This window comes from Euleptes europaea, chromosome 19, assembly GCF_029931775.1.
Source record: "Euleptes europaea isolate rEulEur1 chromosome 19, rEulEur1.hap1, whole genome shotgun sequence".
NCBI lineage: Eukaryota > Metazoa > Chordata > Lepidosauria > Squamata > Sphaerodactylidae > Euleptes > Euleptes europaea.
In genome coordinates this window covers 32,054,344-32,066,949 of record NC_079330.1, presented here as the reverse complement: position 1 = coordinate 32,066,949, position 12,606 = coordinate 32,054,344, and the positions used below count along the sequence as shown (strand labels likewise).

General features: G+C 45.6%; 1 protein-coding gene across 1 annotated transcript in view; it reads left to right on the top strand.

Moving 5' to 3' along the window:
- Positions 1–236: 236 nt before the first annotated feature.
- The window catches only part of MYO19 (myosin XIX), a 35,404-nt gene continuing 23,034 nt past the window's right edge, over positions 237–12,606 (top strand). The window contains exons 1-9 of the mRNA XM_056865035.1: positions 237–315; positions 2,298–2,308; positions 2,796–2,940; positions 5,840–5,988; positions 7,722–7,835; positions 8,822–8,954; positions 10,026–10,095; positions 10,538–10,640; positions 11,130–11,226. Of these exons, the coding sequence (XP_056721013.1) occupies positions 237–315; positions 2,298–2,308; positions 2,796–2,940; positions 5,840–5,988; positions 7,722–7,835; positions 8,822–8,954; positions 10,026–10,095; positions 10,538–10,640; positions 11,130–11,226 (901 nt within the window). The remainder of the gene's footprint in view (positions 316–2,297; positions 2,309–2,795; positions 2,941–5,839; positions 5,989–7,721; positions 7,836–8,821; positions 8,955–10,025; positions 10,096–10,537; positions 10,641–11,129; positions 11,227–12,606) is intronic.

The window sequence follows — 12,606 nt, the reverse complement described above, 5'->3', positions numbered from 1 at the left end:
ATGCTCATCTGTCATTATGGACATTTTCCTGTTGAGGCATGTCCGGTATGTTTTCAAAATAAACCACCTGGAAGTGGAGGCAGGGGAGATCCCTGGCAACTGCTCATATCTGGCAAGGTGTGCTCTGTTTTACTCTAATATCCACAGCCACTTGAGATTAATCTTTGTTCTGTTTAGGGCCCCAGTTTGGTTCGCACTATCTTCTGCAATCTATACACTGCTGCTGTAAAGACTGCATGGTGACAGCGGAGCAGAACGCATTCACCTGGACAAGTGTCGGGACACCGGAAAACAAGCGGGGAGATGCTGAAGCAGGTACTTTTAATGAAAAACTAAAACAGGAATGTGGAGAATCTCTCACCAAGCCCAGCGACTAGTGCGGGGAGAGTCTCCGAATGCATGTAACAGTCACTGTAATAAACATGAACACCTTACACCAATGGTCTCAGGATATCCAGAACGTTCTTGTCTCTTCTGACTTGGCAGCAGCTCTCCAGAATCTCAGAATTGCAACATCTGATCTTTTTCACTGGAAATGCCAGGGATTGAACCTGGGACCTTCTGTATGCCAAGCAGATGCTCTACCAATGACCCACGGCCCCTCCCCAGCGCAGTAGCCACTGTGTGGAAGCCTTTCCCTTAGCCTATCACCCACCATCTAGCAGCTCTTCCCTTAAGACTTTTGATGAGAGTGTACAATATAGCTGCATTAGAGTGCAGAAGGAGAGACATTTTTCTAGAGGCCTCCTGTGTGGAGGTAAATAACTGTGGGTTGCTTTTGAATGTACTGTTTTGCAGACCTTCTTTAAGAGAGGAAGGTTTGCCGGAGGGCAACAAAGTTGGTCAAGGGTCTGGAAAACAAGCTCCAAGAGGTTGGAAGAACTGGAGAAGAGGTTCTGCTCTGGTTAGACCTCACCTAGAGTATTGTGTTCAGTTTTGGGCACCACAATTTAAGAAAGATGTAGACAAGCTGGGACGTGTCCAGAGGAGGGCAACAAAGGTGGTGAGGGGTCTGGAGACCAAGTCCTATGAGGAAAGGTTGAAGGAGCTGGGTATGTTTAACCTGCAGAGGAGAAGACTGAGAGGGGATATGATAACCATCTTCAAGTACTGGAAGGGCTGTCATATAGAGGATGGTGCCGAGTTGTTTTCTGTTGCCCCAGAAGGTCAGACCAGAACCAACGGATTGAAATTAAATCAAAAGAGCTTCCGTCTAGGCATTAGGAAGAATTTTCTAACAGAGCTGTTCCTCAGTGGAACAGGCTTCCTCGGGAGGTGGTAAGCTCTCCTTCCCTGGAGGTTTTTAATAAGAGGCTAGATGGCCATCTGTCAGCAATGCTGATTCTATGACCGCAGGCAGATCATGAGAGGGAGGGCATCTTGGCCACCTTCTGGGCATGGAGTAGGGGTCACTGGGGGTGTGTGGGGGAAGCAGTTGTGAATTTCCTGCATTGTACAGGGGGTTGGACTAGATGACCCTGGTGGTCCCTTCCAACTCTATGATTCTGTGAAATGAAAGAGGAACGTGATCAACCAATACCCAGAGGCCTATCTCAAGAGGGAAAAGATGTTCCAGCAGTGAGACCCCACCTAGATAGGGGATGCTTTCAAACAGAGGCAGGCTAATCCTCCATCAGGGGTGATTTGGTTTTCCCGTGTTGAACAGGGTGTTGGTCTGGGCTCCTGCCAACTCTGTCTCCAGACCATCCTTACAACAGTCTTGTAAGGTAGGTCAGTACGGAGAACAGAGACACAGAAAGCGAGAGCATGGCTTGCCCAAGGCCGCCCCGGGGAAGCGAGATTCCAACCAGGGGTTCAATCAATCAATAGTATTTATTATGGTCCACGACCAGCAAATACAACAAAAATACAGAAATGATAACATTGTAAAAATAATCATAGGACACATCAGCCACGAATACAGATGAACGTAATGTGTTTAACATATTAACACTCCTTAATGAAAACTAAATAACATCACCTCAAGGACCTAAAATCTATACCACTCTAATTTAAGATCACTTTTCAGTTTCTTTGTTTTTTTTCATGGTATAGACCTGGGCTCAAAACCTGGGAACCCTTTGTGTCGTTTGATGGTTTTTATCCGAGAGAAAATATTTGATTTTGATTTTATTAGGTCTCCCTGGGAATCCTTCCAACAATGGCCCAATGGTTTCACTGTGGATTTTGTTGTATAAAGCACACACCAACAATATGCGCTCAGTTGATTCAGTCTTTCTTTGTGGGCAGGCAGATAGTCTCTGTTCATAGGGTGTTTTCTTATATTTCCCCTCCAGTACAGCGGAAGGTATGGCTTCTGGCTAGTGTAAACACCCAACCAGGGGTTCCCCAACTCATAACTTCACTGCTCTGCGTATATAAAAGCTTACAAGCAGCTGGTCTGCTACGTGTCGCAATTGAAGTGTTGCAGTTTTGGCAGAACTGTGGAAAGCTCTGGCCTTGCCTTTAGTCCACTGGTTCCCAACCAGGGGTCCGTGGACCCCCAGGGTCCGCGAGAACTAAATTAAGGTCCGCAAAACAAAGTTATAAACCCATAATAAATTAATATTTTCAATTAAAAGTTCTCTATTATAAAAATATATATTCAAAGATTATTCTAAGTTTAATGTTTAACTAACAGTTATGATTAAACTTTATTTTCAAATTCTCAGAATTTTTATTTTGAACCTTGGGGTCCCTGCACCGAACAAAAAAGTCCTAGTGGTCCCTGGTCAAAAAAAGGTTGGGAACCACTGCTTTAGTCCCTTTGTGGCGTTCTCCATCTCTGCTTCCAGGTAAACGGCACAAAGAGCATTCCAACCAATGGAAACGGTACCAGCGACCATCTCGGGGAGGAGGTGGAGTCTTTCCTGAGTGACGCTGGCCCGCTCCACAGCTTCGATGACCTTACCAAAGTGAACCCCGTGACCACTGCAACAGGTATGGCCCAAAAGGAGGTCAAGACATTTTAATGTCTTGAATGAATATATTAAAAGCACCAGACAAAAGAGCTAGTCAAATCAAATTACTACTATGTTAAGAAAATATGGAAGATGGTATTATAAAGAGGGGTAGAGATTGTAAGATACCAACAGAACGATATGTAAACAATATTATTTTCCCTTTCCCAATTTTTCCCTTGTATATTTATTAATGAAATAATAAAAAATATGTAATTAAAAAAGACATTTTAACGTTACGTGGAAGGTCCTTCCAAGAGCTGGTCACATTTGTCCTTTCTTGAAATTGCTTGCTTTTAGGGCTTGTTTTTATTGTATTAAATTTTCTAGGGCTGAGCCTTGGCACGGATTACTCAAAGCGTGTCCATTTTCCTTTTTAAAAGAATAAGATTCAAGAGTTTCCTTGCTATACTTAGACCAGGGCCCCCCAACCTGGTGCCCATGGGCACCATGGCACCCACCGATACCCACCCACCAAGTGTTTTTAGGAGATGGGTGGGGCCAAGTAGGGCTTTTAACCTAGCAAGGGTTCTGAATGGCTCTTGGAGATTTGATTGGCTGTGCAGATTTTTTTAAACATTGCTTTGGCTGCAGCTGCCACCTCAGCACAATAATTTTCACTGTGTAACTGAAGATAAGTTGTGGCAATCAATTTGTGGCTGGCTTCGCCTCTAGCGGCAGCCATTTTTGTGGCTGTGCCCACCATGCCGTGTTGGAATTCCAAAGATGCCCGCGGGCTCAAAAAGGTTGAGGACCCCTGACGTAGCCACTGGTTACCACCTAATCTTTCAACAGAGGCCGTGTTTTTCATTGGACACAGGTTGAAGGGGTGATGTTGGCACCACTTCCTGACTCATTCCTGCATGAACCAAGATATGCGCAAAGGTGTAGTGGTTAAGAGTGGTGGTTTGGGGCAGTGGACTCTGATCTGGAGAACTGGGATTGATTCCCCCTCCTCCACATGAACAGCGGAGGCTAATCTGGTGAACCGGGTTGGTTTCCCCACTCCTACACATGAAGCCATCTGGGTGACGTTGGGCTAGTCATAGCTCTCTTAGAGCTCTCTCAACCCCACCTACCTCACTGGGTGTTTGTTGTGGGGAAGGAAAGGTGATTGTAAGCTGGTTTGATTCTTCCTTAAGTGGTAGAGAAAGTCAGCATATAAAAATCAATTCTTCTCCTTCTTTTTTCTCTTTCTCTTCCTTCTCTTCCTCCTCCTCCACCAATGAGATCGGCAAAAGAGGCTTTTGACAGAGATCTTCCTTAATTGTGCTCATCAGAACTCAAGCAAAGGGCATGAGTCCTGGTCGGACCAGAGAGGAGAGGCCTAAAGAGCCCTTTGCTTCCAATCTTGAAGCAAGCATCTGAGCTGCATAAGGTGGGAGGGCTCTGCCAAAGCCTCTCAGCCCCTCCTCCCCAGAGTGACCAGCAATAGAATCTTTCTACTCTGAGCCCCCCCTCATTTTATGCAGTTCAATTGCTCATTCCAATACTCATGCCAAAGGCTCTTTGAGCCCTTCCTGTCCAGTGCGATAAAAAAAAAGAGTTGGTTTTATACACCGACTTTCTCTACCACTTAAGGAGGAATCAAGGCGGCTTGCAATCATCTTCTCTTCCCCTCCCCACAACAGACACCCTGGGAGGTAGGTGGGGCTGAGAGTGTGACTAGCCCAAGGTCACGCAGCTGGCTTTATGTGGAGGAGTGGGGGATCCAACCCGGTTCACCAGATTAGCGTCCGCCGCTCATGTGGAGGAGTGGGGAATTAAACCCGGTTCTCCAGGTCAGAGTCCACCGCTCCAAACCACCGCTCTTAACCACTACACCACGCTGGCTGTCAAGGTCACCTTGCAGAGGCTTTTGGCAGATCCCTTCTATTATACAGTCCATACCTCACCGCAGACAAAGGCCTAACCTTGTAATCACACTGAAGAGGAGGGCCTTGAGGAAAGTGTTGCTTGTTGCCTGGGGTGAGCATCTCAGTGTGGTGGGTATAGTGGTTAGAGTGCCCGACCAGGGTCTGGGAGATCCAGGTTCGAATTCCTGCTGTGCCGTGGAAGCTTGCTGGGTGACCTTGGGCCAGTCTCACACACATACTCACCCTAGCCTACCCCACAGGGTTGTTGTGAGGATAAAATTGAGGAGAACAGAATGACGGAAGCCACTTTTGGGGTGGGGTCCATTGGGGAGACAGCAGGGGTATAAATGAAGTAAACAGATTTTTAAAAATAACAGTGCAGTAGGGGAGGGTTCTGCCAGAACCTCTACTGCTGGTCATCCTGGAGAGGAGGGGCTGTGAGGCTTTGGCAGAGCTTTTCAGACAGTCAGTTCAAGTCATGGGCAAAGGGCTCTTAGGGGGTGGCCAACGTAACTAATTATGAGAAGGACTAATATGTTGCCCCAGAAGGTCGGACCAAAACCAACTGATTGAAATTAAATCAAAAGAGTTTCCTTCTAGACATTAGAGCAGTTCCTCAGAGCGGTTAGAGCGGTTCCTCAGTGGAAAAGGCTTCCTTGGGAGGTGGTGAGCTCTCCTTCCCTGGAGGTTTTTAAGAAGAGTCTAGATGGCCATCTGACAGCGATGCTGATTCAATGACCTTAGTCAGTTCATGAGAGGGCGGACATCTTGGCCATCTTCTGGGCATGGAGTAGGGGTCACTGGGGGTGTGTGGGGGAGGCAGTTGTGAATTTCCTGCAGCATGCAGGGGGTTGGACTAGATTACCCTGGTGGTCCCTTCCAACTCTATGATTCTATGAAGGAGCCTTGGTTTTGGAGGAGATCACATCCCTCATCCATTGGTTACCTCGCCCTATACTGTGGGGGAGGTTGGAATAAAAATGTACAGCAACTGTCGATGAAAAGTTCCATTTTCTTCTTCAGTCCTGAAGTGTTTGCAAGCCAGATACGCCGTGGACGTCTTTTACACCAATGCCGGCTGTAGCCTCGTGGCTGTCAACCCCTTCCGGCTGGTGCCGCTACTCTACTCGCACGAGCTCATGAGGGACTACCATGCTGCCCCCCATCCTCAGGTGAGAGAGAAGACTGTTGAAGCAGCCGTTTTCGGCCTGCAAAAATTACCTTGTTGAACTCGGACTAAGAGGCAGTTAGGTACAGGTACAGTTTGTACATCATGGCCCTCGCACAGAGGCCCCTTTCAATCCCCTCCTTTGCCTGGGGGCTGGCATCAAAGATCGGTATGGTGGGGTGACTACTGAGGGCCCCACCCAAAGACCACCCACTAGCCAGAGATGTTAAGTTGATAGGTGCCACCAGGAATGGTTATGATAACGTGAGAAGCATTTTCAATACTGAGATGCAGGAGGCCCTGATTCCCTGTCCCACATACTCCTGGAATTCCATCTATATGACACTTCAAGAGATAACTTCATAAAACCTTTAGTTCCGAATTCTCTCTCAAACAACAGGAAAACGCTTCAAAAACTACTAGCTGATCAGGACTCAGAAATTACAGAAAGTGTGGCGAAATTCCTGATGACAGCAATCATCCAATGGGAACTTAGCCAAAAGGAAGATCACAACATCAAAGAATAAATTGAATCCAAAGTAGTTTTTAACACTTACATTTTCTTAATTTCAGCTTTTGTACATCTCTTTTAAACATATCATTCCAATAAAGATAATTGAAATTGAATACTGAGAGCACCATATAAGCACTGGGTGAAACAGGTAGCGATTGTCCCTGTGTCACCCAAGCCCATACGGTCACCCTGGTTAACCTGAAGAAGAAGAAGAGCTGGTTTTTATATGCCAACTTTCTCTACCACTTAAGGAAAAATCAAACTGGCTTACAATCACCTTCCCCTCTCCACAACAGACACCCTGGGATGTAGGTGGGGCTGAGAGAGCTGTGACTAGCCAAAAGACACCCAGCTGGCTTCATGTGGAGGAGTGGGGAAACAAATCTAGTTCACCAGATTAGCCTCCGCAGCTCATGTGGAGGAGTGGGGAATCAAACCCGATTTTCCAGCTCAGAGTCCACCGCTCCAAGCCACTGCTCTTTACCACTACACCACGCTGGTCTGGGGCAACTTCACCATTATACGCAAGCCCAGCAATGGCCAATTTCTAAATTAAAGATGCTTCCCTTCCTATCTAGCAGCTGGTTTTCAGTGATCCAAAAACCAACTCTAGATTATTTACTTTATTAACAAAGCTCCTTCGACTAGCGATCTTGAGCCGTACAATAAGATTAAAATTAATTAATTATAAAATACACAATGCTGTTAGACCATGCTCTAAAACATAAAATGTAAGATAAATAATAACATTATTAATCAATTCTGAGCTGGAGGGCGCTTTAAAAATATTACAACAGACAGAAACTTAGTTACAGATCTGGTAGTTTCTTGACAAATAGCAGAAAAGAGGCTCTAGATTATTTTATACCCAGATGTTGGCAGCGAGTCAGCTTTAGATTGTAATAGGTTATCTGATATTAAACACTGATCCACTGGCGCCAGCAACAGCCCAACAAAGGTATATCCAGTGTTGTTACCCGTATGTTGTAGATAGAGGATTGATGCAGAGAGAGACAGCATTATGGCAGCAGTGAGGCGTGAATAGGGGGGATATTCTGGCTACTCCTTCAGTCTCTGTTATTCTGCCCTCATCCGATCAGATGAGAAATTTTCTGTCCACAAGATGTGATCCCCCTTCTTAATAAGTTGGGAACTGTTACTCTGTTCTATCCAACCGCGTCCTCCTTCCCTCCAGGTTTCAATGGTGTGCTCTGATTTTCTAGGAATTAAAACCTCACATTTTTGCGGTGGCTGAAGAAACCTACCGAAATGTCAAAAGCCAGATCCCACCAGTAAACCAGTCCATAATCGTTAGTGGTGAAAGCGGTGCAGGGAAGGTAAGGGAAGAGCTTCACCAAACACCTCTCTGGCGGGCTGCGTGCCCACCTCTGGATGCACCTTTTGGCAGCTGGCATGTGCCAATGATGCCGCAGATAGATTTTTCTTATTGTGTCAAAGATCTGATGCTTTTTACAGCTGCTAAAAGCCCCATGGGTTGGATCCTGTGGATCTGTTCTGCTAGTGGAGGTGCTATCTTCCAGCAGAAGAATCCTTCCCAAACACAAGATACCAAGGGTTTTGCATCAGCAAAAGGCTCCTGCTCCCAGTGAAAGCCCTTCAGCAATAGATCCATGGAATTCAGCCCCATGCACAGAGTAATTCAGCACAACCAAGAGAAAAGTTTAGCCTAATGTTCTCATTTTCTACATGCAGGGATCATGTTTTATATGAGAACATGAAAGGAAAATGTGCTGCACGTGGGGCTGCTCTTGAAGGCTGTCAGAAGCTAAACAGGTGGCAACCCGAGAAAGGGCTTTCTCGGTTATGGCACCAAACCTTTGGAACTCCCTCTCCAGGGAGATGCGTCTGTCTCCCTCTATCGGTGTCTTCTGCCAGCGGGTGAAGACTTTTATGTTGTTTTGGGCATACCCCCAATAATGGCTGCTGGACCTCCTTCCTGGTTCTGGTGCTGTTTGTCTGTGTGTGTTTTATTGCATTATTTTATAATTTTAAATGTATTTTTGATTGTTTTTATGTTTGCCACCTTGGGGGCCCTGATCGGGTGGAAAGGCGGCATAAAAATGTTTTAAATAAATAAATATGCAACACCTTCAGATGTTCCACTCCAGATATCTGTTGCTTTGGATAGCTCAGCACATTGCGGCCAGTTCACCCGATAGTTTATGTTGTTGACAAATTGCAGCTTGTCTCAAGAGCATCCTTCCCTGTATAATCTTGTTCAAAGCAATCTTTCTCCCTCCCTCACAAGCACCTTGCTGAATGAATACCACCCAAGGGCTCCTTTTTCTGGTTGGTTTTCCAGACGTGGACGTCGCGTTGCCTGATGAAGTTTTACGCTACTGTGGCCTCTTTGTCCTCTGCCCCACAAGGCAGCGTCGATGTGGAAAGGATAGAAAAGAGGGTACTGGATTCGAACCCAGTAATGGAAGCCTTTGGTAAAGATGAGCAAATGCATGCAGAATACACTCCGGCTGATACTTGCTGTGGATAATTTAGTTTTACCGTCACTAATAAGCACTGTGCTGTACAGAGTAATAAACAAGACCTGTCTCTGCCCCAAGGAGCTTCCAGACTCAGATCTGCCACAGAGGAGAGGAAAATGGGTGGAAAGGCGGCACTGGTTTCAAACTTTTTGAAGTAGTACCTACTTTTTCAACTTATTGTATTTTTTAGCAAGATTGCTGTTCAGTAGCACCCAGAAGACCAACCAGATTTTCAGGGTATAAGCTTTCAAGAACTAAAGCTCTCCTTGTCTGATACAAGGAGGAAACAAAGTAGTTTCCTTCTTGTATTTGACAGAGGGTGCTTTGACTCTCAAAAGCTTATATCCTGGGAATCTTGCTGGTCTCTAAGGTGCTGCTGGACTCAAATCTTGATCTTCTCTCAGAATAACACAGCTGCCCACCTGGAACTGATGAAGGGAGCTTTGACTCTCAATAGCTCATTTCCCAAAGAGCTTGTTGGTCTGATCTTGAATCTAGCAGTTCGCCAGACTGACACAGCTACCCTCTGAAACCACCTGAAACTGTATTTTTTGGGACTCCCATGCTATTCCTCCCCCACGTAAACCACATAAATCTTCAATTAATCTGCTACATCTTTGATTGCTTGCATCTTAGATAACTGGGTTTTTAATTGTTCGTTTGTCAAATGCCTTGTGGCATTTAAAATGTTTTATTTACATACATTTATATATAAACATACACTATCCTTATCGTGGTAAACAGCATTGGGAGAGGGAGCTGTGTAGATCAGGAAAATGGCATGAAAAAGGCTATTTAGATTGGGAAAATGACACATGCCCAACGCCAGAATCCATTTCAAAAGCAAATATAAAAGACCAGAGAGCAGAATGTTGGTCTCCGAAGTCCTGTCTTGTTTGGTACTCACCTTGAGACTGTTTGCTGCCTTTTCCTTCTAAGCAGAAGATTTGCACCAACTCTCTTTTCATCAATGCATCGGAAATTTTCTCTTAGTCTATTTCCCTTTTCTGGCTGATGTTGCAGGAAATGCATGCACTCTGCGGAACAACAACAGTAGCCGTTTTGGGAAGTATATCCAGCTTCAACTGAGCAGGTATTACTGGAGTTGCAAGGAGGGCGGTGTTGTCTCAAAGCTCATTAATGTCGTTCCAATGGGAAGAGCTGTGTTTCTGGGGGCACCTAAATCTGCAATGAGAACAAGCTCAGGGAATTGCATAGGGTCCAGTTATCTGGACCGCATCTGTCTTCTGCTGCACCCTTGCCGGATAGGTGATATGAAAGACCCCCTACCGGAGACCCTCGAGAGCTGCTGCCAGTCTGAGTAGACAGTACTGACCTTGATGGACCGATGGTCCGATTCGGTATAAGGCGGTTTCGTGCATAGTAGATGCAGTTCAGAATATGTGCCCAAGCCCTACGAGGGCTAGGAGCTTGCTTCGTGAGGTGCAATGCCGATCCTGTGCAGGCTTTGTAATCTGGTGGCACTGGTGATCAGCATTTTAAAATCAAGCAGCAACAACTTTAACCTTTTCCAGATCTCACCATCTAACAAGTGCTTCCATCCGGACGTTCTTACTGGAGAAAACCAGAGTTGCCTATCAGCCCCCCCAGGAAAGGAACTTCCATATTTTCTACCAGGTTTGTGTCAGGATTTGAATACAGGATTTGTTTTGGGGCAGGGGAGCTTGCACCGTCAATATCCCATTTCTCTGTGGAGGATCTAAAGATGGGCTAACAACTGGCTGTTTGGAGATGGTCCTTTGCTATGCTGTTACATTAGGAAGCAATCCAGATGGCTGCCCAGAGGAGAGGCAGGTGGGTGATATGATCCAGTTAGTCATTTCCTGGGAGCGCTAGTTAGAGTAACACAGCGGTGTTCACTATCAAGAAAAACAACAGGAAGGGCAGTGACTCCCCTCTGCTTAAAAGAAGAGCCCTGCTGGATCAGACCAAAGGTTCAAGCAGCCCATTTCCTTTTGTCTGATGCTCCTCAGAAGCCTGCAAGGAGGGCCCCGAGGCCAAATCCTGCCCCTGTTGTTGTTAACAATAGCAATTGACAGAGTTTTTCATGAACCTGTCCAATCACCTCTGAAGCAAATCCAGATCACTTCTTGTTTTGCTTTCTAGATTGCAAAAGGTGCCACCGAAGAGGAGCGACTTGAATGGGATCTTCCGGAAGGGTCAACTTTCTGCTGGCTGCCCAATCCCAAAAAGGCTCTAGAAGGTGCCGTTTTAAAACCTGATGTTGTAAAGCATCTTGAATTGTTAGTAAAGGCTGACATTTAGAAACAAATAAAGTAAATGATGCTGTTATTATTTTCATATCATTACACTACTCTGTGTGAGACAGAGAACGGATAAAAATAAGCTTAGAAATGATAAAATTAAGATGACACACTCAAATAATCTTTTTAAAGCATTTCCTGGGTTTCAGTTTATTTCCGTTAACTTTATAGTAACATTTTTTCGAGCGAATTGTAAGTTCCAAACCGAAAAGCAATTTGAAGGTTCATAACAATTAATTTTATAATTTGGGAGAGGTTCAGTTGGGTTGATTCTTGGTAGAGATCCATCACCTCACCCGTCGCATCTGGTCTTTTCAATGCTCAACCTGTCCAGCATTCGAGGAGGTGGACAGATTTTCTCCGACAGAATTTGAACACTTGTGAATTGCGAAGACTGTAAATCACTGTGCATCGTATAAAATTTATCGTTTTATTAATATGATGATTATGAGGGACCCGTGTTCTGCATAGAGCTAGAGAAGGATATGTTTAACTCCTGGTTTTTATAGTTCCCCCCACCCCAAAGGACCATTTTTTTGCTGCTTGCAATGTGTTTTTCACCCAGCAACATCCCACTAATTAAGTCTGCAGTGCTTTCTAGCAGACCCTGTTGCAGGGTTCCCCCATCATGCCCTGAATCATCTTATCCTCATCTCGCGTGATGAAGAGTTCCAGAGAATTCTAAACCCTTGTGCATTACATTACTTTATGACAATTTAGCTGACCATAAGGTTGGACAGGGATGGGTAGGTGCTTTCTGTTTGCCCTGCTGCCAGTGCCAAGAATGCCAGGACTGTCGCCAACACTGGTGAGGGAGGAAGACCATTCCCTCCGGCCCTTCCTCCCATGAGGATTCTAACTACCATAAAGCCAGTTTGTTTGTAGGAAGAAGCAAGGCTGTTCCCTTGCTATTGCCAAAAGGCTAACACCAGCATGGTGTAGTAATTAGTGTGTTGGACTAGGATCTTGGAGACCCAGGTTCGAATCCCCACTCTGCCATATGAGCTTGCTGGGTGTCCTTGGGCCAGGCATGAAAGCCTAACCTACCTACCTCACAACCTAACCTTACCTACCTTGTGGGGAGGATAAAATGGAAGAAGAAGAATTGGTTTTTATATGCCGACTTTCTCTACCACTTAAGGGAGACACAAACCGGCTTACAGTCACCTTCTCTTCCCTTCCCCTCCCCACAACAGACACCCTGTGAGGTAGGTGGGGCTGAGAGACCTCTAAGAGAGCGGTGACTAGCCCAAGGTCACCCAGCTGGTTTCATGTGTAGGAGTGGGGAAACTAACCCGGTTCACCAGAAGGGAAGTATG